This window comes from Patagioenas fasciata, chromosome Z, assembly GCF_037038585.1.
Source record: "Patagioenas fasciata isolate bPatFas1 chromosome Z, bPatFas1.hap1, whole genome shotgun sequence".
NCBI classification, from domain to species: Eukaryota; Metazoa; Chordata; class Aves; order Columbiformes; family Columbidae; genus Patagioenas; species Patagioenas fasciata.
The window spans coordinates 37,096,758-37,120,077 of NC_092560.1; the positions used below are offsets into that span (position 1 = coordinate 37,096,758).

General features: G+C 40.9%; 1 protein-coding gene across 2 annotated transcripts; it reads right to left on the bottom strand.

Moving 5' to 3' along the window:
- Positions 1-3,141: 3,141 nt before the first annotated feature.
- On the bottom strand, positions 3,142-17,647 carry ISOC1 (isochorismatase domain containing 1). 2 transcript variants are annotated; one of them, XM_071801909.1, is made up of 6 exons: positions 17,267-17,647; positions 8,479-8,598; positions 8,101-8,304; positions 7,596-7,712; positions 6,888-6,922; positions 4,463-4,593 (listed from the first exon to the last, which is right to left on the bottom strand). In XM_071801909.1, the coding sequence occupies exons 1-5, from the start codon at positions 17,564-17,566 to the stop codon at positions 6,896-6,898; spliced, it is 768 nt and encodes a 255-aa protein (XP_071658010.1). In that variant the 5' UTR covers positions 17,567-17,647; the 3' UTR covers positions 4,463-4,593; positions 6,888-6,895. The 2 variants fall into 2 exon arrangements, with proteins under 2 accessions (XP_065717831.1, XP_071658010.1); XM_065861759.2 differs by lacking the exon at positions 6,888-6,922 and having other exon boundaries at positions 3,142-4,593; positions 17,267-17,644.
- Positions 17,648-23,320: the final 5,673 nt, after the last annotated feature.

The following is a 23,320-nucleotide window of genomic DNA, read 5'->3' on the forward strand; positions in this document are numbered from 1 at the left end:
CTACTCAGTTTTTGCAAACTAATGGTATGTAATTCCATGTTAATAAGTGTTCCAGCTTCTTAACATCCCCATGGGGAAAAAAAAACAACCAAACAAAAACCACACACACACACAAACCACACACACAAAAATACAGTAATTAGAAAACAAGGTTTTTTCAAGCTTTCTTTCCCATTTTGCCTTTGCACTTCACCATCTACTCTCTATTAACTGCTCTCTTAATTTGTTTGCTCAAGCTTCTCTCTTGAGCAGATAAAAGAGTTTCATTAAAGCCAAGTCTAATGCTGTCAGTAGCAGGAGAGCTGCCAACTCAGGCAGTTTTAGTAAGTCTATTAAGCTGACCTAAGCATGCTAATACTTAATAAATTCCTTCTATTCACAGCAGTCCTTTGCAAATATTTCTTTATCTCATATGAAAAACTAAATTATACAATTCAAAAGAGTAATAAAAGACCAGACCTTATTATTATTCTACCTTATCGTGATATAATGTTCTGTCCTGAAAAAAGCAGCAGCATACTATCAATCATAACCTCTGCTGTACCAGAAGCACTTCCTAAGATTACAGAAATGTCTAACAACAGCTTAATAAAAGTATTCTGTTTCAGAGATTATTAAGAAACAACCAGCACTGAACAATCAAAACACAACCTTTTTTTTTCAAGGATTTCCTTCCATAGCCCATTTGCAGAGCAGATGTTCTAAACCTATCTGAAGGCCATCTGTTATACACAACTACTATAGTTTATTTCTAGTTTATCTGGGGGGGTGGGGTGGGGGAGGGGGGAAACAAACAAACCAACCAAAACCAAATAATTCTACAAATCACTGACATCTTCTGGCACTGCCATGGCAATTAATATGGCAGAAAATACTCCAAAGAATAACAAGTGAACAACATATCAGTACTAGTCAGCATCACTGCTTATGAAAGTAAAAGTCTCCTTAATATCACCTGCCTTTCTTCAGGGCTCCAAAGCTCCAGCTTCATGTTCAACTGAAAGAGAATTCTTAAAGTAACAAAAATTGAATGTTCACCTCTTACATAGGAGAGCAAATCTGTAGCACTAGAAGAGCTTCAGTTGAACAAAAATCTTGACCTCCCAAAATCTGTGAGGCTTCTAAAAGAAAAACAATTAGAGTGCTCAGGTCAAAAAGAGAAGGTTGATGTTAATTCTTCTCTCCTGAAATATTAATGTGATTGTTTGGGTGACGTAAGAAACATGTGGTGGGGTGGGATGGAGAGGGCTGATATGTACCATCCTGATGTCTAGTATGAAACATACTCAATAAGCAGCATGATTTATTTAAGTGCACATTTACCTGAGAACTACTGTCAGGCAAGAGCAGAGATGATGGTGGAGCCATCTCACAGCATTTCTTCAACCATTTGTGATGATCGTAATAGAAAACATCAGCTAGCAACGGCTGATTTTTTACTCATTCTCCTTTTTCAGGTTTTGCAAAGGATACCAGAGACCTGAATTGTTTTAATTAATAAAAAATCATCATACAGGTGGAAAAATAATAAAAGGACTACAGCTCTGTGAAGAGACAGGATTATATTTTAAACTCAAAAACTAAACTTTCCCATTAAGAAAAAGACCACCCACCTTTGTGAGGGTTCAGCAGATAAAAACTAATCACACACACACACCTTTTATTATATTTAGTGTAGAATTTATACACCACCTATTCCAGTCAGGCTAACAACACATCAGCAACTTTGCATGGAACCAGAACACCTACTGAGGAATGTAAACCAGCCTTCTCCATCAAGGAGATGGTCTTTCTGCATCCCCAAAGAAAAGAGAAATTATGAAGATGCCACCTACAGCAGGTGGCAATTTGTGTTGCTTCACCATAGCTGTGGTAAAGCCTTCAAATAAAGGACAGCTTGGCATTTAGTGATAAATTACGTTTTTTCACAGTCACCTGACTATACTCCTAAGAATTCTCCATGTTATTTAATTAATTTATCCCATACCCTTGCAGGGAAAAATAGTACTTATACTACGTAATAAAACATTCTGCTGTTCTACTGCATAGGAACACCCGCATTTCGGATAACAGAAAATACAGATGAGTTAGAGCACGAAGCAGGAAAGGAAATTCTATCCTGTGAATAAACTTACTTTTTGTAGGATAAATATGGCAACAATTTTTCTGTTCCTTTTAAACAAACACTCTCAGAATCTCAACTGAATGATCCACATGACGCTGATAAGTGCACTCATCTAATGAAGGAGAAAGACTTCAATCATTCTGCCCCCAAATTCACATCTAACGGCTCAGTTTTATAGAGTAACCATGGGTAGTTCTTAATTCTTATTGTTTAAGCTTATTTAAAAAAAAACCCACACGCATTAAGGACCTTGACAAAAATCTAGTTTGCCACAGAAGGCTATGCAAATACCAAAAAAAAAAAAAAAACCAGGAGAAAAGTCATCACAGAGACTACTATAAATGTGTTTTATAGATTCTTCTCTAGTGCCATCTTGCTACCAAATTATTCTTCTTTTGGTAAAAACCTTAGTTAGGAAAGGACTGCACTAAGGAACTTACAACATCTGTCTTTCAACTTATATTTATATAAAACTTGTAAATTTTTAATAACAAATACAAATACAATTATCTCTTAAAAACTCATGTAGTTGTTATTGAGGAAAAACTGCAAAAATAAAGGTGTAAAAAACCTGTTACCATTTTTTCCTTCAATTACTAACTCTAGGTACCATCAACACATAAAGGTAAGAAAGCCATGAAGCTATTATTTGATAAGAAATTTATAGAATTTTTGTGCATAGCTGCTGATTTATAGAAGTTGACTTTATACTGCTAGGCAACATAATTAATATACCAGAAAAGAAGGTAAAAAGTAGGTCAGTGGTAGAGGACAATGGTTCTTCAAGTCAACTCACCTCCCTGCCTCCAACTTGAAGCATAATGATCATTTCTCATACATTGGAACACTAAATAATACCATAACTAGGTGCAGAAGAATTATTAGACATTATCCACCCCTGATCTTTACACAAATTTCCCATGACGTGTATAGAAGTTCCACAGCTGCACAAAGCAGAATAAGTTCCACGGCAAACACAGGTTTCAGAATTTGGTCTCCAATAAATATCACAAACATAAGAGAGACAGTAAATGTCAATATTTTATTTGTTTTGAACATATAAAGGTTATAACTCTCTGAAACAATTCTTTTAGGGCCATCTTGTGGGGAAACTAAGAAATTTAAAACAATGCATGTACTGTAATTGGTGTTCTACCAAAAAGATCAGTGTTCAGTATGACATCTAGTACTCTTTTAAAAAAATAAATGTTTCAGTCACACTGTAAACTGTACACAACATTGTTTAAACCAATGGAAAATGAAGAAAGTGCCTTTATGAAATCACGTGTTAGAAGATTGCTTCTAGACAGAAAATATCATTAAGTTAAAGATGCTCTTTTTCTGAAGAATGCTTTTAGGCCAGATTCCATTCAAACTCCACCCAACTGCAGCCCACAAAAAAGTGCAAAAACCTAGAAAAGCTGAGATATCTTTCAAAGACCACTTGGCCAAACTAGTAAATTAGCTGGAATTATTCAATCTAACCAAAATGGGAGGAGGGGGGGAAATCTAAATATAGTAGTAGATTCAGCACTCTAAGTCGAAAAGCTTTGTTCTCTAACATTCTTAGCACTGCAAATTTATTTTGGTAATCTTCTGCTAGTTTTGAAGGACTTTACACCAGTTGTTCATACCTCATTAAATGCCAGTTTTCTGTTTGTGTAGCCTTAAGCGAAGTACAGGGTTGGACAATCAATTTCACAATAATCAAAAGTCACGATGAAGGCTTCAGTGACCTAGAGCAATCAAACATTAGCTGCCGCCTGATCTATGTGTCTTGTCTATGAAGCTAAGCACTTAGATTTTGTCCTAGAGAAAAAAGCGCACATGTAGTCCAAATATCTTACTTGGTTTTAACTTACACCCTATTAAAATACTTCATTTACACAGAACATTGAAGGGTATCACATCACATTTATGCAATATGTAAATATCCCCTATTAATACAAAAGTAAAACAGAACATCACAGAATGCTTTTATGAAGCACGCAATCAAGAGGTGTCACAGAAATATGCACTTTTGGAGCTGTTACAATTAGTGTATAGAATAGACCAGCAGGGATCTCTGTTTTGTTTTTTAAATAAGTACAGAAATTTGAACACAAAAAAGTCCTACAGTATCCAAAGTCTCTGACAGTTTTAACAAAACAGAACATACTGGCACCCAGATGTACAATCAGACAATTTAGCTAAGGCAAGCACGAATATTCCAAATTTTAATTTTACTTTTCTACCAAACTTTGAGCGAAAGGTGTACATGTGCGCTTACAGCTTTCCTTCCTCCTTAAAGATGACAGTGGTCTGCTTCCTCCACATCCTCTTTAAACTTTGGAAAGGAGCCCTGACTCAGGGGCACTTGCCTTAATGAGATTTTGGATTTCTTTGAATTTTGGATGTTCTTTATCAGCTACCAGCTGCAGCAATATAGCTTCACTAGTAGTAACTATAATTCCAGTACGAGCAAGACGCTGAAAGAAAAAAGAGAAGAGAGATAATAATGTGAGATACTTGCAAATGTGAATGAGTATACATTTTGTAAAAAAAAATGAACGGTGTTTTTAAAAACATCTCCTATTAACAGAATTATTGCCAATTCCATTACAGCATTTCTTAGCAGTGCCATTTATAAAGCTAGAGAGGAAAGTGATGGTTTTCAGACTTCACTGAGGCAAAAAGGGTGCCTTCAATTACAAATAAGGCTTCCTACTTCGACTGGATTCCTTCCCCATGTCAGATTAAACACATAGAAGACCCATCCCCTCTTATATTAACAATCCTTTCCCCTGCATGGCCCTGAGGATACCTTTCTTTGCTCTCATGCAGATTTGAAAGGCTTGGGGAAAAAGAAAATAGTGAGGTTGAAGCTAACAGCCTTAAGCAAGAAACTTAATTGTATCAATTTCTCTTCCAGGGCTTGTTCTGCACTAGTACTTCGGTGTTTGGACTACACAGCAAGTTAGTACTAATAGTCTCAGGAGTCAGAATGAAAAGCTCTTCTACAGACCTTATAAATCATACTGGCAGAACAGCAGCTCCTTTTAACCAACATCTCATCACAGCCTCAGTTACTCCCAAGTTAGTTCTCACAAACTACAGAATAAAAAGCAACTGCTGCATAGAAACCAAAACTGAAAGAGGTCTGCTAGATGTTTTAAGTGTGCAACTAAACAGAACAACACTTTGTGCAGCCCAAGCCACAGAACTTATTGCAAGGTTTTTGGACTTTTAAGACTGTGGCTGTCGCTTACATAGCAAAGTAATCTTTAACTAAAGGCTCCGCATGCTCCCCATCAGCTTCCTAGCAATCATACAGATGCTTTGGTAATAAAACTCTTAATGGATTCAGCTTTCTGTTCATCATCCTCTACTCAGCTGCATGCTCCACCAAATCTAATCAGGTCCTGAATGAGCTAAGGGAGGGAAAGAGGCAGAAAATACAGATTTGTACACCTTCATACAGGTTTCAATTGTAATCACTAAAGGAAAGACAAGCTTCAAACCTTCTAGGGCAGACATAGACCACTGCTGTTTAGTTGTTCAATTACAAAGCAATTGAAGGGGGAAGGTTATTAATTTTAGGGGACCAGTAACTATATATATGTAACTACAGGCTATATAATGATGAACTAACTAGGCTAGATTTACTAAAGTCAATGCTTCCTGCTTGCAATAATTGCAGAAAGCCTTGTGACATTCTTAAGTTGAGCCAAAGGAAATAGCTTCCCCAGCTCTCCTACTCTTTACAATGACACACTTTTTAAACCACATACACATACAAAAGAGAAAAACAGGAAAAACAACATGTTCTTCTCCAGGAATACAAAGTTTTTGCTTTTAAATAGTATGAATGAGAGAAGAAACAGACACTTAAAGAGCCTTGCATTCTGAGAAGTGTTGATTAAAAAAAAAAAACATGTATTGTCTTTAGAAGTAAAACACACTATAACATGTCAAAGAGGCTGGCATAGGCTTTTACTCTACTTCTAGGATTAAGTATAATTTATACAGTTTTGAGATTAGTAGGAATGAAGATATGCACATGCTAAGCACACTGGACAATTTTCAAGGAAAGAAAAAGAAAGGAGGAGGGGGAGGAGTTACTGGCTCACCACAGCAAGCCAGCAGTCTCCAAACCATATTTTAACAACGACCAGTTAAGGGACCACAGCAAAACATTCTCTTTCAGCTTGTTGAGAAAACATTGCCAAGACATACTAAAACGTTATCCAAAACCGACCAAATTGCCTGGATCACAGCTTTTGCAACCAAACACACTTTTAAGATGATCAATACATTTCTTACAAAAAAAAAAAAAGCAAAGCTAGGTACTCACTGCTTTAACCTCTCTTACACTGAACCAACTTCTCTGCTTGCAGACACAGTGTAAGTGATAATCAAATGTACAAAGACTTACACAGCAAGGCAAACAGATTTCAGTTTTTCTGTATTTGTTTTGTCTGCTACTGCTGCTGCACCACATTGACTTGATAAGTCCACGATTTCAGTCATTCCTGCAGTCTCTGTGCGTCACTATCCTTTACATGTCAGGTGACACTAAGCTTCCACTTAATCAGTCATGGGTTTCATCAAATGCTATATGCTGGTAATTTCCCTCTAGCCCTTAATTCTCTTATTAATGAGAAACAGAAGAAATTAAAAGTCTTCTCCAAATCTACGAAAGAAAGTATAAAATGTTGTTGTTGCTATTAGTCTCAATTACCAAATAATTCTTAAGGCCTAAGGCAAAAAACGCAATACTTACTGTATACATTAGTTTTGGCTTTCCAGCAGTGATGCCTGTAGGCAAATTACAGTACACTATCAAAAAAATCATTTGCATGAATTTGCTACCATACATGCTTTAAAATCTTCCTGTTATATTTATTCCACTTTCTCAACATTTAGTTAGTCAAAGTTCCTAGAAAGGCCCCACAAAAAAAATTTACCCCTAAATTTTTAATATAATCACAGTCTTCAGATTAAGCTTTAATTTGCACTGATGAGGAAGACCAGAAGGAAAGACAGACATGAAAGAAGGAGCTTTGAACAGGATCACTTAGAATATTTCATTGCATTTCAAGGAATTTCAACAGCAGAACAACTACTGTTTGGAACAACAAAACAAAAAGCTCTGTAGGACTTTCATTGTGCTGTACAGGTAACACTCCATGAGAAAATATCCTAAAAGGCTAATGGTTATACAGAGTAACCTAGATTGCATGAACCAGTCACTTTTAAAATCCAAATGTCCCAAAACGGGTTCCACACATTAAATTATCATTTAGGGAGAAAAATTAGACAGTAATCCTTCTCCATCATGAAGCTATTCTGAAAATCAGAGCATTCACCTCTTCTCAAGTCTACATTTGCCCACTGCTTACTGCCCTTAGAAATTCCTCATTAGTTTATAATAAGCAAGGAAATTAATATACAGACCCACAGTGGAGAAAGCCTTGACTAAAAAACTTACCTCAAGCGCAAACATTCTGTCCATCATACTTCTTGATGAGGTGGCATCAGCTACAATATGAACTTCCAGACCTCTGCCAATTAATTCCAATGCTGTTTGCTGGATGCAGACATGAGTCTACAGGGGAGAAATCAAAGGCACCCCCCCACCCCCAACAAAACATTGTTATAAAACATCAGTAGTGCAATGCCGAATTAGAATACATAATTAATTAGGGTTCAAACGTTTTTTTCTACCCTTGACAATACTAGGGCACTCAATGTGGGTTTTAAGTCCCAACCACAACTAAGACAACAGCCTGTAGTTCACAATGATCTAATTTCAAATTTTATTATGAGATAATATCTCAAACAAATAACACAAGAATAATTTAATCTGTAGAGGATGTGTGAGCTCTAAGCAATACAAATTGAATATTTTTTTTAATTACAGAAATCAATGCTTAATACTATTGTGCTCCAACAGACATTACCATAAAATAGCACAAGAACGATAAAGCACCTACTTCTACTCCAAACAGGACTACGCTGCGAACTCCAGGGATCTCTGCTAATGCTGCTTCGACTTCTGGCAACACCATTGAAAATTTTGTTTTGGGAAGCACAAGTTTAGCTCCTGTTAAATCAATTTCTTGCACAGTGCTGCCAAGACCTTTGGGATACTGTTCAGTTACAATAACTGGGATTCCTAAGAGCCGTGCACCTTGGAGCTGCAAGGGGACAAGGAGTAAAGTGCACAAGAAAATAAATTATTAAAGAACAATAATAGCAAAGACATTGTTATTACATGAAACCGAAAAAAAAACAGTAAACTGGCTGTGTATAAACTAATAATTTGTATGTGTGATCAAAACTCATTATAAGGAAAAAGTGCAAAACCATACCAGTCGTTGGCTCACACTGATGATATCACCAAAGTACTTGATGGCAGGCCGGAATCGCTCTTGCATATCACAACAGAAAAACACAGTGCTTGAGGGTGTCAGGTTGCCCAAAGTAGTCATCTGAAAAACAAAATCAAGGTAACATTTTCCAAGGAAGTAAAGACCCTTTTGGAAAAGCATGCAGAATAAGAAAGTTTCCAACACCTCTGAAAAGTGACAGAATTACGTTACTTTAAAGTAAAAATTGGAGAAATTATTTCAAGCCTGATTTTGGTATGTTTCTAAATTCAAATGAACAGCTGATACTGAGCAGTAGAGTACAGTCATCAGTAGGTAATCAGGAATTTGTTAGGTAGAAGATGCAAGTCAGTGCAAATGTACATGGAAAATTCTGAACCCTGACAAGGGGTGGAGGAGCTGGTACTAAAGTACTGTTATTAAAAAAAAAAAAAATACCAACAGCAAAATTACATTCCTCAAATTAATCTTTAAATCCACAACTCTTGGCACTGACATAAAATCAGGATAAAATAAAGTTTTAAAAAAACCAGAGTGCCACTTGCTTTCAATACTACACGTACACATATTTTCAGTAGTTTTATTCTGTAGTCTGTTTGTCTTGTCTATGACATCTTTTAGCACAAGTCTGATGAAAGTCCAAAGGCTAGAACGAAAGTAGAGAGGCTTGTCAGTATTATGACCAGAAACTGAACTGAATACATTTTAAAAATAATCTCCCAGAGTTTCCATTGTACACGCTACCAAGTACGGTAGAAAGGGGGGGTAAGAAAAATAAATTGAAGATTGCATTTTCTCATACTTCGAAAGAGTGCTTTATATTTGTACGAAATTACTTCCACTACCTACAGAAGCAAAAGATAAGTCTTCAGCTGGAGGTTACAGGGAAAGAAGGCAGATACATCTACTTGTAAGGCAACTAAAGAGAAATTACGTCTATTCAGGAGCTTTTCAGCAGCTTGATAAATCAAACTTAATAAACTGCTTCTGGGAAGCAGCCATTAATTGTATGCACTTCATTTTCTGCAGACTGAGGTGGTGATGTTTTAAACTAAGACAAACTTACAGAATCTGTAGAATATTGTATTTTGGAAGAGCAAGGATGTATTTGTTTTACACTGAAAGGTTTTGGTAGTGGGCGACACTGCAGGGGTGGCTTTTGTGAGAAGATGCCAGAAGCTGCCCCATACCAGACAGAGTTTATACCAGCTGGCTCCAGGGTGGATCTGCTACTGACCAAATCTGAGTCCATCAGCGATGCTGGTGGCATCTCTATGATAACATCTTTAAGAAAGGAAAAAAACTGCTGTGCAACAGCAGCTGGGAGAGAAGAGTCAGAACATGTGAGACAACTCTGCAGACACCAAGGCCAGTGAAGAAGGAGGGCAGGAGGTGCTCCAGGCACCGGAGCAGAAATTCCCCTGCAGCCCATGGAGGTCCACAGTGGAGCAGAAATCCATCTACAGCCCAGGGAGGACCCCACACCAGTGCAGGTGGATGCCCGAAGGAGCCTCTGGAGCTGGAGCAGGCTCCTGGCAGGACCTGTGGCCCCGTGGAGAGAGAAACCCACGCTGGAGCAGGTCTGCTGGCAGGACTTGTGACCCTGTGATGGGCTGGAGCAACCTATTCCTGAAGGATTGCATCCCATGGAAGGGACCCACGCTGGAGCAGTTCGTGAACTACAGTCTGTGGGAAGGAACCACCCTGGAGAAGTTCCTGGAGTACTGTCTCATGTAGGAGGGTCCTCACACTGGAGCAGGGAAAGAGTGAGGAGGAAGGAGCAGCAGAAATTAAGCATTATGGACTGACTGCAATCTTCTTTCCCGGTCTCCCTGTACCACTTGCAGGGAGGAGGTAGAGAAGTCAGGAATGAAGCTGAGCCTGGGAAGAAGTAGGGGGTGAGAGGAAGGTGTTTTCACATTTGTGCTTTTTCATTGTTCTACTCTGTTATTGATTGGCAATAAATAAAATTAATTTCCCCAAGTTCAGTCTGTCTTGCCTGTGATGTTAATTGGTAAGTGATCTCCCTCTCCTTATCTTGATCCAGCAGCTTTTTGTCTTATTTTCTTCCCCTGTCCTGTTGAGAAGGGAGAATAATAGAGCGGCTTGGCGGGCAGCTGGCAGCCAGCCAAGGTCAACTGGCCACAAATAAATTGGGAACCCTTAAATATTAGTCTCAAATCTTTTGTTAATTCACCATGTCTCCTAAGTAAAACACGTTTGATCTCAATTTCCGAGGTCAAAAAACTACACTAATGGCCAAGCTCAACCATACGGAATGGTCTCTTCATACTGTTGTGAAAATTACTTTCATATTGTAACTGTAAACACTAAATTCCCACACCTCTCGGATTCAGTACACCACTACTGCCAAAACCACAAACATCTATAACGACAGTTCCTCCAGTCCTCATTAGCGAAACAGCAATACTGTTAATGCAAGCAGTTACGAAGGTAAATGCAGTAACAACCATAAAGCAGATGCTCTAACACTAGACTCCACTGATACCACAGGAAGACAGAAGAACATAACAACAGGCATTAGGGAAATATTTTTTTACTAGGAAGGTATAGCTGCACTGAAAATCGTGTGATCTCCATCCTTGGAGGTACAGGAACACCTATAGCCATACCTCAAGACTTGAGATCTGGTCTCCCTTTAGTCCTTTCCACTCCCTTCCTTATTCTAAACCTTATATAGTACTTTCAATCTTCCCTCCTACAAATCAGATTCTTTTCATTGCCCTCCCTGAGGTGCTTCCCAAATTGCAGTCTACAGTGAGGGACTCAATACCACCTTAACAGTAGTATTTCTCCACCCAGAATACCTCTCAGCACTAGTAGAGCTTCAGAAAACAGTCAATTCACAGCCCTTGCAGGCCCTGTTCAATTTGCACTTTCCAGTGCACTATGTGCTCTTTTAATAATTGATGATATGTAGAGTCCTGAGGTGCATTTTAACCTCAAAATCAACCCTTGAACTCTCCCTCATCTTTTATTTGGATAATTGATTATTTCTAACTTAGTGTAGAAATTATTTCTACCCTTGTTGCTTCCATTTTGAACTGCACCTCATTTCACCTTGTTTCTACAACTTGTCATGAAAAGCCTGAATTCTGCTCTCAGATGCCTGCAGCTCCTCCCTGTTTGCACCTTCTGTAGAAAAAGTACTTACCCTAAGTTTCAGCACTGACATGGATGATGGAGTATTTACAAACAGCAGACATGGAACAGATCTTATACAGCCCAATTCAATATTATTCTGATTTGACAGTTAAGCACAGAAGAAAGCCAACTGCCTTTCCAGCCAGGGAGCATCCTCATTACAGACTTTCACTGAATCCTTAATCCCATGTGCTTATGACAAACATTACAGGGAGGTGGAGCAAAGCCTTATACCTGCCATCCTCTATTATAAAGTTGGTATAATATGATTTAATTCATGCCTTCAGTTTAATACCAGTGGCACTTTAAAATAAAGTTGGGTCAAATATATTAGCTAAATAAACCTTTTACTAAATCTAACAAAAATAACTCCTATATTGATTTTCATATTTATTTCTGATTAACTTGCAGTCTGAATTGAACCATGCAACACAAGGTAGAACTAGAAGAAACCACAAGAAATACATGGCAAAAAAATCAACACTTGCTGGTGCTACTTGGAAACGCACATGTAGGAAGGACAAAGCACAGCAGAAAGCAGATTGAAATTAAGTTTCGTAAGTAATAGCTAATGCAGTCCACAAATAAATTCACAGAAGCATCTGCTATGTATAAAGGAAAGTTTCCACTTACTGGTTCTTCAATGTGCCATGGAAATCATATCACTCACTTGCTCTCAAAGCCATCCTCCCCTTCCACAGCCACACCACATCAGGTACATGGGACACCACCAGCTGGTACACCCCCGACAGCAAAAAACATGACCAGCTGCACTGCCCCTGTGCTGCACCCTGCCTCTGAACCAGAGTGGGGTCAAGCCCATATCCAAACCCCAAACCCTGGGCCAGCACGTCAGCACCTGTTTGCATCCACCCTGAGGCTGGACAAGGATGGTGAGCCACTGCAGCCAGATGTTACCCGTCCAAGTCCACCCCATATACAACGTCTGATCAGCCACAATACCATTAAACAACCTACATTTAAAGGTGGGGAAACAAACAAAGCCCCCCCAAAAAACCATCCAAAAAACACCAGAAAAACCCCCCCACCACACACACACAAAAAAACCCCCAAACCAAATGAACAAACAAAGCAAACAAAAAACCACACACAATCCAAAATACCTAAAGATTCCCTCCCCACCTCCCTTAGTACACAAGCTTTTCTATTTGTTTTGCTTCACCCCTCTCAGCTAGCCACCAGGACTTTCCTCCCTCCAGTTGGAAGTTATCCACAGCACAACCAGAATAGGTGCCTCAGATGGACACGTAACCTGATGCAGCTCTTCGACCCAGCTAGAGAAGTCATCTCAGACCAGGATTTAAAGGTATGCTGTCACAAGTCATACACAACTTTAAATCCCACACTAGAAAAGGCCTAGGTAGGAAAGGACAGGTGTTTTTCCACATGTTTAATCTCTGCTGATTATTATTAATCATACAAAATTTGACTGTGATGAAGTACTGTAATTACAGAATCTACCTTACAAAAATACTCACATATACTGTCTCCTTACCTGTACTTTCCCTGTTCAAACGTCACGGAACCATTTCACACACAAAATGCAATTTTCCCCCAGTATTTGTAATGAACTAGAATATGGAAGCTGAGAAACAATACCATGTGACATCACTAGTCACCTCATAAATCTGTTGCCAAGGTCACCCACTAAAAGGGCAGAGTGGAGGACCTTGCAGCCTTGGTATTTCAAGGGTGGCATAAACAGACAAGAACAAAAAAGAAGCTGGCTATCATATTTTGTTCTTTATTTCTAACAGGCAATTTGTAAAATTCAGTTTTGCTGCTTATCTTTCAAAGGAAAAAAAAAATTAAGAAATTCAGTTACATGTATTTCAAGGGAAAAATTGATTACAAGTTTTTCAGTGTATGAATATAAACACTCATTTTAGGCTAAGCCCAAGTGCAGCCTTTTATACACAATTCAGCATTTAAAAAGGACAGAATCAGTTCGATAAGCACATGATATTTATAAAATTAAGACAGTATAAAAGTCCTCATCAAAATAAAAAACTATGAAAATGCTTGCTGCAGAGTAAAGATAAACATGGAGTCTGGATGTGAAGAAACCTCTCTTTCAAGATTTTAAGTCCTTTTTTCCCCTTCTTTTTCAAGTGTTGCTTTTAAAAAAATGTATTTATTTAGAAACGTTGCATTTAATTGTAGCACTAATGCATGAAAACTTATAATTGCATCTTTAAAAAAACAAAAAAGCAGATGACACCCCTCACCGGATTCATATCCTGCAATCTATGCTTTGGCTTTTCCTGGTCTTCAGAAATTGGACTTAGGCTCCTGAGTTACTTCTATATCCAAAGTATTTGAATATAGCAATATTAGATATGTGTAAAAAGAGTGAAAACCTGTGTATAAATAGTTCTATTTTATTTATCGTACCTTCCAGCAACAATTAAGTATAATTCTGCAAGCAGTTTTCTGCAAGGAAGAGGCATACGAGACATCAATATCTTTTTAAAAAAACCTCTTGAAGTAGAGGTGCTTTATGCAATTATTTCAGTAATAATTTTACCCTTTTAGCTCTAGCATCTTAAGGTTACAAGTTTGTAAACACATAGCACAAGTGCTGCTGAAGAGAAGTCACCCTGAAGTTATGACAGCAACTGTGAAACAGCCTCTCTTGGGCACACATGTGAACGGTGCCTGAACTCCCCTGTTACAGGGACATAATGAGCACAGCTGTCTTCTCTTCCAATACCTCCAAAGTGTTTTTCCTTACTGCTTCTCTCCTCCAAAGGCAACTACAACTGCTACAGCAAAACTCAATAGTTTTAGTAGCACTCTTTAACTGCACTTAGAGTTAGAAGATATTACAGTGGTCCTGCATTCCTCCGCTCTGACTACAGTTAGTATTCTGTTAAACTTTTAGAACATGTAACAATCCATGAAAAACAAACAGATCCTTTCTACCAGCATTCCTTCCCTCAAGCTGCAAGTAAATGTCCTCCTTACTAGTTGATAGGGGCCAAAGGAAAATGTCCCTCCTCATCATCAGTCTGTGGCTGTTTCAAGAGTGGCAGCCAGGCTGAGGATCAGGGTTCACTGCCCCCCACCAGCCTCCCTAACACTGGGTGGCCATTAGAAGTTCAAGCAATTGTTTTGCGCCAGGACAGCTAAACCAACCAAACATACATATATGAACAAAGAATACGAAGGCACAAATACAACTGGAGAGCAAATGTCCCTGTACAAATCAAGCCTTGAACTGAGCTGCGTGGATTGGCTTTCCAAAGGCAGCATATGGTGATTTTTTTGTGAGATTACTGTCCCCCTCAACTGCATGGACAGGAAATTTAAAGAGCCCAGTCAAACTGATTTGGCGCTGAGATTTCTTGAGCTACTGCAACAAAAGGCACCCCTTCCATGACAGGTCTGCAGAGGAATCAAAACAGGAGGATATCATTCCAGAGCTGTTGGGCACTGCCACCGTAGGGGTTAAAATGCCATCCCTAACTAAATACATATTTTTATAAAGCACACATATAAATATACTGAAATTATTGTCTAGGGATACAGATGCTAGTATCTCTGAATCTTAATTTTAAATCAAATATATCTTTCCAAAGATGCAAGTCTAATCACATCACTGAGCAAATGCTGTCCCTCTTGAAAGACAAATTCAAAATGGTATTTCAACTGACTATACCACCTGCAGAGTTGATAAACCTATGTCATGTGTAACTGCAGATAAAATATCAGGGCGGAAGGAAAAAAGGGCACACAATAGCAGCAGTGCTTGAATCAACCTACGGAAAGAAAGTATTATCTTCCCATCAGTAAATCCTAAAGATCTTAAAAAGCACAGCTGTGACTGTATCAGACCAAATGTTCCCCAAACGAGTGATCTCTCAGCACCTGCTGGTGGCTTACGGCGAGCTGACTGACATCACTGTGATGTCTCCAGCTCATTCTCAGCTGCTGAAGTGCATCAAGGAGGCAACTAAAATAATAGACAAGTACCATCCTTCTTCATATCAACAGTTGCTATTGTATCAGAATTGCAACAGTATCAGTGAAAGCATGTAATCAATTATGCAATTAATGCATATTGGTTCATTCTGAATCTCTGCAGTCAGTTACAGCTGCGTAGTGCATCTGCATCCTGGGAATGACGTATCTTTCCATGTCTCAACACTGACCTTTTATACTGAGATGTCCTGCTATGAATACTTGGGCTGCATTTATATTTTAAGTGCAGAAGCCATCTGCGAGAGAGTCTTTACAGAGCAGCGATCTGCATGCACAAGAAACGAAATTCTGACCTGCACCACAGTCACAGGCCCAGGTTACACAAATTCTGTTTTTAAAATCCTTGCTTGAATTAACACCCATACCAACTCTTCTTGCAAGCTGGAGAGACTCTGAGGAGTTTCTCTGGCTGGGTCCCCATCCGTTCTGTTTTTAACACACAAAGGAGAAAGCTTTTAAACTGAATATAATGAGTGATGAATGACAAAACAAATAATAAATGACAAAATAAGTTGTTAAACTAGTCTGGTCTTCTTAACCACTCTTTCTGTATGTAAGGTTAAGGAAAGGACAAAAGACTTCAAAGGCATCTTTGATGTACAGTGTAAGCAAAGAGAGCACCTTGAGAGTCTATGGTTTCAAGGGACTCTGATTAAACAGGGTTTACAAACAGTGTGATTGTTTCTGGAAACAGAAGACAATCAATGTTTCAGTTTTTATGACATCACTTTTTCAGCTTGTAAGTAATGTTGGCTTGATAAACTAAAACTTCTTAATTATAAATTAAGCAGAATGTTCTGAACTGAAACAATAACTATGTGTGGGGTTTTCGTTTAATTGTTTTTTGTTTGGGTTTGTTGTTGTTGCTTTTTTTGGTTGTTTTTCAATTGACTTCTTTGACGCTGGAAAAAGCAATTTTGCTTCAAGTGCAACTATTACAGCATGACTGGTACAAATCTCCAGTGTGCATAAAGATATCTTAGTATGAAACACACGTACTATATCTGTCTGGCAGTCTGGTTTCCTGGTTTACAGCCACAAAACTATTGAGTTATGAACCTTTATATCACAAAGAGTTTTTTAGGGCAAAAGTGATACAGAAAAGTGATACAGAAATACCAGGGACCTAGGAGCCATAAGACTGAATTTTGGCAGAGCCCTCTTTACCAGCACCCTTTGAGTTTCCACCTAGCAGCACTAACTCCAGTCAAGGCTGGATAGCACCAGCCACCTGTTTTAATGGAGCAGTACAGATTATTTCAGACACCAGGTTATTTTCCCATTCATGGGGGCAAGTAAGTTCTGACTCACTGAAGGCAAAGCCCGGTTGTCAAACGCATCTGGCGCAAAGCACACCTTTCTTAGCAAAACAAAAGTTTCCACGGAAAAACAAGTCCACGCGGGCTTGGCGAGGCTCTGCCCACAGCTCCAGTCCGCCCCGGGCTCCCCGGCCGCCGCTGCTGTCCCAGCTCGCTGTCGCCTCTTTCCGCAAGGGTCCGGGGGAGGCCGGGCAGCCGCAGCCGCCGGCTGGACGGGGCTGCCCGCCCACAACCACGCACACACCTGTGGCCGCCGGCACTGCCTCGCCGTCGGGTCTCACCTGTATCTGCAGCGGCACCAGGCGCACCTTGCAGCGCTCGCTGACCACGAAGCCCTTGGGCAGGTCTATGTACTGGCTCCACTCCTCGGCGAAGAGCTGCACCACGAACTTGCGGTGCATGTCTATTTGGTCCCCGTAGAGGCTGAGGAACTTCTGGATCAGCAGCTCGTAGCCGGCGCCGTGGGGCACGCTGGAGGGCCGCGCGAAGACGGAGAAGCAGAACAGGACGGGCACCGAGCCGCCGCCCGCCGGCGAGCAGCCCCCGCTGCCCGGAGCAGCGGCCGCCTCCGCCGCCGCCATCTTCAGGGGTAGCCGTGGCGAACCCAGCCAGCTCGCTGCAGCCCGCGCCGCCGCTCCTCCTCCTGCCGCCTCCTCCCCTCGGCCGGGCGGGCGGCGCCGGCGGCCCCCAATCCCGACCGCGGCTGCTCCTGCTCCTCCTCCTCGCCATGGGGCCCGGCCCGGCCCCGCGAGCCCTCGGGGGTGGGTGCGTCGCCGGGGCGCCTCGGCCGGGCGGGTACCGGCTCGTCGGCTGCCGCCGCTCCTCCCCGGGGGACGGGTGCCACCTGCTCAGCGGGCGGCGGGAGCAGCAGCCCCTCACCCAAAAGTCTGCACTCGTCCGGGCCGATGGGGAGAGCCCGGGTGCCCCGGAGAGGGGCAGGAGCCAAGGCACCTCCCGCTGGAGCGGCTCCGTTGTGGCCTCGGCGCGGCCGGCGAGCAGCTCCTCCCTCGCCGGGGCGCACCCCAGCGCCACCAGGCTGGCAGCAGAGCCCGCTGCCCTGAAGGGGCGTGGGGGTGGGAGCCGCGGCGCCCCGTCGGGCGAGCGCGGCGGAGGCAGCGGCGGGGAGCGCTGTGCCGAGCGGCAGAGGCGGGCGCGGCTGGCAGGGAGGGATGGGGGAGTGGGGGGTGCTGCCTGGGGCAGGGCCGGTCCGCAGTGGGTTCGGGCGCGGCCGCGCCCCGCGGAAGCTGGCGAGGAACACCTTGATAGAGCCTGAAAAATGCCCGGGTTCCTTCACGCCTGATTCAGCCTGTTCTTAGATCTAGATGGGAAACAGTCGTTCCTTCTCCCGCTACTGAAACCCGTTGCTGAGTTTTCTTCAGAAATGTCAGTTTCTGAACGGCGGGAGGTACCTGAGCTGCTGCACGCCGAGGCTCTGAACCTGCAATTGCATCCACAGATGAAGTGAGGAGGATGGAATGCATCCCCACAATTTAGCCTTTTCGACTTTGTATTCTGTATAACATTTCCAGATTCATTACCTGCTTGTTTATTTGTTTCCAGGAGTGACTGGCAGCTGGAAATGTTGCTCATATTTTTGCCATAATTATCAGATTTCCCGTTGTGCTTCAGTGTGCTTGGGGGAAAGGGTCTGAGCAGTGTGTTACACTCGTGGAAAGAAAATGTGCTCTGTTAAAACCAGGTGGATGTTTTCACATGCAGTGGCACCACCATCAAGGTAAATGCATGCCTGCCTGGCTAAATAACACCAAGCTGAAGCTCAAAGTTGTTCTCGTATTTTACTGAAGTCTGAAATCTGTAGCTGTTATGTTAAATGACAAAGTTACATTTCCACTAGATGGTTGTGGGTTCGTTTTGTTTTGTTTTCAGAGAGCACATTGCTTATATGAATTGATATTAAAATTGCAAGCATAAGGAGCCTTTCACTGTTATTAATATATATATATGTAACACAGTTGTATACTCACTAGGCACTGAAGCAGCCTGAAGTGATTATACACTACCCAAGAAGGAAATGTGTAGTGGCTTCTGCATATTCCTACAGAGTTTGCACCTTCTTTCCGAAGGAAATAGTGTCAATCTGATCATATTCAGCCTAACTGAACACATCTCTGTGATTAAAGAATACTTTTTAAAGAGTGAAAACACAAGAGGCCCTTTCCATCTGGTTTCTGTTTAAACTTTTGATCCCATACCATGTGTGACAATATTTAGCTGGGAAAAAAAGCAATTTTCACCTCTAGAAACACATAGAGTGTTTAGTGAAGTATATACAACTCTATTCCACCTGCCAAGTATAAAAATATCCAGCAGCCAGCGTTCGGGCTTTATTTTAATTATCCATGCTTACTGTTCTGCAGATTTAATTTATGAATACAGCCTGTCATTAATGCTGTTACAGTAGAGACATAGAGGATGAACAATTTTATGGGCCACTCATTAGCTGACTTGAATCAGTTCCAATTTTCCAAAAGAAAAAGTGACAAATTGAATACTCAGTAAATTCTATTTCTTTTCTGTTACTTGAATTGTTTTCCAGTTCTTAATTTGTACTTTTTTCTAATTGAGTGCAGTTCTAAAATTCAAAATATTTTTCAAATGTAGCATGGATAGTGGTTTTGTTGATTAATGATGTCTTAAATGGGCTTCCGTTTTCCATTATAGCAAGATAGGGCTACCTGTATTTGCAAAATATGCTATAGCAAGTATTTACCTTTCTACAATTGCTGTCTACAATGAATATATTTGAATACAAATTACTTAGTTATTATGCAGAATACATAACTGGTATTTTGGTAAGCTGTCCAGGTTCAGCTTATTTAAATAACATATAACTTTTTGCTAACAGGGTTAAATTTATGCAATGGCAGGAAGCAGTACCCAGAATAATCCAAAATCTGGATTGGGGGTGTGAGGGGCCTCTCCTGCAGCTGATGAGTGACCCCCTCTGTTTCAGGTCAAGGAAGAAGCACGGAGATGGACATGCATAGCAGGGTCCACTCTTCCCTCCTTTCCTGTCCCAGGTCTCACAGGCAGAAGAGCACAACCACCAGATCCCTGTGCATATCTGAAGGTGAAGGCTGATAGCTGCTTTCTTTACCATGCAACCCATCTGTCCTTACAAAGTGACATCTAACCTTGGCCTTTATCTGCATGTTCACTCCACTCGTATCATACTTTACCACCTTGGACCTTTTGCATTTTGAACTCTCTCCTCTCAGCAAACCCACAGTCAGTCTTCTCATGCACAGTTTATTTTTTCTTCTGAAAGCACTGAAGTCTTTTTGAGTAGCTGCCTGTGCTTGGATGGTACTGTCCCACAGAGGAAAACACTTCTGATGGAAGCAGAACTCCAATTGTGAATTTTTCTTCTCTCAACTGTGGTCATCTTCAATTTTAAATGTATTATCCTGAAACACAAACTTGGGAAGGAACACTGGCCAAGACTCACCAGCTGCGTGTAGGTTTGATTCACTGACCTTTCATGTGTTTTTTAATCACACAGCTCCTGTGGCAGTGGCAGATCAGACTGCTTTTAATTAAGTTGCAGAGATATGGCACCATGACAAATATGAGGATCTAGCCCATCTAGAAAACCCAGCATAGCATGTTTTGGTTCACAGAAAGATAAGGGTATGACACGCAATACAGGGAGAATGTCCAGTGATCCACATTACATTGGCCTAAAAAAAAAAAAGGTTGTATTTTTGACCTAATTTGGATTATAGAAGTGTGTAAGATCATTAGTAACACATCTCTTTGGTGCTTCACATTGCAAGTATCATAGAATCATAGAAAATCCTGAGTTGGAAAGGACCCACAAGGATCATTGAGTCCAACTCCTGTCCTTGTGTATGACAACCCCACAGTTGACACCATGTGTCTGAGGGTGTTGTCCAGTCTCTTCTTGAACACTGTCAGGCTTGGGGCCGTGACACCTCCCTGGGAGCCTGTTCCAGTGCTCCACCACCCTCTGGGTGAAGAACCTTTTCCTAATGTCCAACCTAAACCTCCCCTGGCACATCTTCCTGACATTCCCTGTGGTTCTGTCATTGGTCACCAGAGAGAAGAGATCAGCACCTGCCTCTCCTCCTCCCCTTGTGAGGAACCTGTAGCTGCCATGAGGTCTCCTCTCAGTCTCCTCCAGGCTGAACAAACCCAGTGACTTTAGCTGCTCCTCATACAGTCTTCCCTCCAAACCCTCCACCAACTTTGTAGCCCTCTTCTGGACACTCTTGGGTAGCTTTATATCCTTTTTATCCTGTGTTGCCCAGAACTGCACACAGTGCTCCAGGTGAGGCCGCACCAGTGCAGAGCAGAGCAGAGCAGGACAATCACCTCCCTCGCCTGGCTGGCAATGCTGTGCTGGATGCACCCCAGGACATGGGTGGCCCTCCTGGCTGCCAGGGACACTGTTGTCTCATGTTCAACTTGCCATTGACCAGTACTCCCAGATCCCAGTAACACATGATCTGTACTCATACACACTAAAGAAAAATATAACTTCTACTAGAAACTCAGTGTTACTGATCTCCAACCCCATTTTTTTTAAGATGCTGTCAATCTCACATTTACAAGCTCTGGATATGACAAAGTCATAAAGAAGGTGGTATAATCACAGCAAATAGGCCTCTTGGGTGGTACATACAGCATCACACTATAAAATAATGTTGAAAACTACTAAAGTATCAAAGATTTTAAGTGAAGGCTGAAACTTCTCAGACCAATTCTGAAACATTTCTGTCTGTATCATGTCTTCCTTCTACCAAGTCCATTGATATTCTGCTCAGACACAAGGCTTTGCCTGCCACATGGGACCTTTATTTCCTGCAGCAGAACTGAAGAAGGTCATTAGCCTCTGGAAAGCATTTTCTTTGTTTGTTTTTGGCAGTTTAAGAGCACTTCCATAAAGAGCTAAGATGACTAAGGTGAGGGAGATGAAGTTCATGCTGTGTCCACTTTTAAAATAGAGTCATGCACTAGGTTTCAGATCTAAGGTTGGAATATGGGGCATTAAAATGCAAACTTCTTAGTATGTAAAGAGAAAAGAATTTACATTTTTGAAAGGCGCAACCAGTTCAGTAGTCTAACTTTTGGATGAGGGTTTATCAGTTTCTCAATTCAAAATTTCAAAGGTATATTTTCTGCCTCATTCATTTCATTTGTTTATTTCAATCTGCCTGAAAGCCTATTATGCAGTCATCTCCTGTAGAACAAAACACAATGTTGAAGTGAATGTACTAAAATTATACACTCAGCAAAGTACTCTGTTGAAAAGTACAGTAAAATAATGTATAGAGTAAGGCTTGGAGAAAAATGTTTACTGCTCTGGTGATGCCCTCTCTATCAGTGATAAAAATGTGTGGTGAGGTATGCGCTGCAGTTAACAGTTTTGTGCTTTGAAAGTCCAAAGTAAGCAGGTAGCTTTAAAATCAGGAAGGACTGCTGTATTTCTTATAGTTGAAAATCCTCCTTGGCATAGCAACTGCCTGAAATTTAGCCAGCTGGAACAGAAAGAAAGTCAAGGAAATGGGTACAGCCGTATTACTATACTTCATAAACTGACATACATAAATACACAGCCTTTCTGTGCAGTTTCATTGATTTTCTATTATTTCAGTGTTACTCAGTTCCCCTGTGATATTTTAGAATTATTTTCATCAGATGTCCAAATTATATCTTTTATTTCCTATGAGGGCATGCCACTGTTAAAGCAATAGTGTTGCCAAAAAAGTGTTTGTAGATCTCACATCTTGTCCTGCAAACCTGTATTAAGCTACCCCATTGTAGCTATATAACTGTATTATCACGCAGCTCAGCACAAATAGCTTAGTTTTGCAGTCCTGGCTTCGCAGTCCCAGCTGAACTCTCTCTTGACTTTAATATATCTGGCTAGATCTGCATTGTATTTTCAAACTGCCCTTGACACTGGGCTTATAGCCAGATTTACTTGTTATCTATGCTACATACCCAAGATAGTGTCCCTTGCACCAGCTCTGTAGTAATGCTGCTGGGGGGAGGACTTTACAGGTGCGTACTTTGCACTTCAGAGTTGTGACAACCGCAATGTGGACTTGCCTAAACACCTTGTACTTGGCACAGACGCTTCCATTTATCTCATCTGCAAGAACGTTCTTTTAACATCACACAAAGTCCTTTCCAAGAGATGCCTATATTTCTGCTGCAGCTACCTATAATGGTAATCTCTGTATGAAACAGTGGAGTCTTTGGTCATTTTGGATGTCAAACGGACACTGAGATCAGACAACCCAGGAATTGTCCATATGTGAACTAATTAGCTGACAATGGTGTTGATG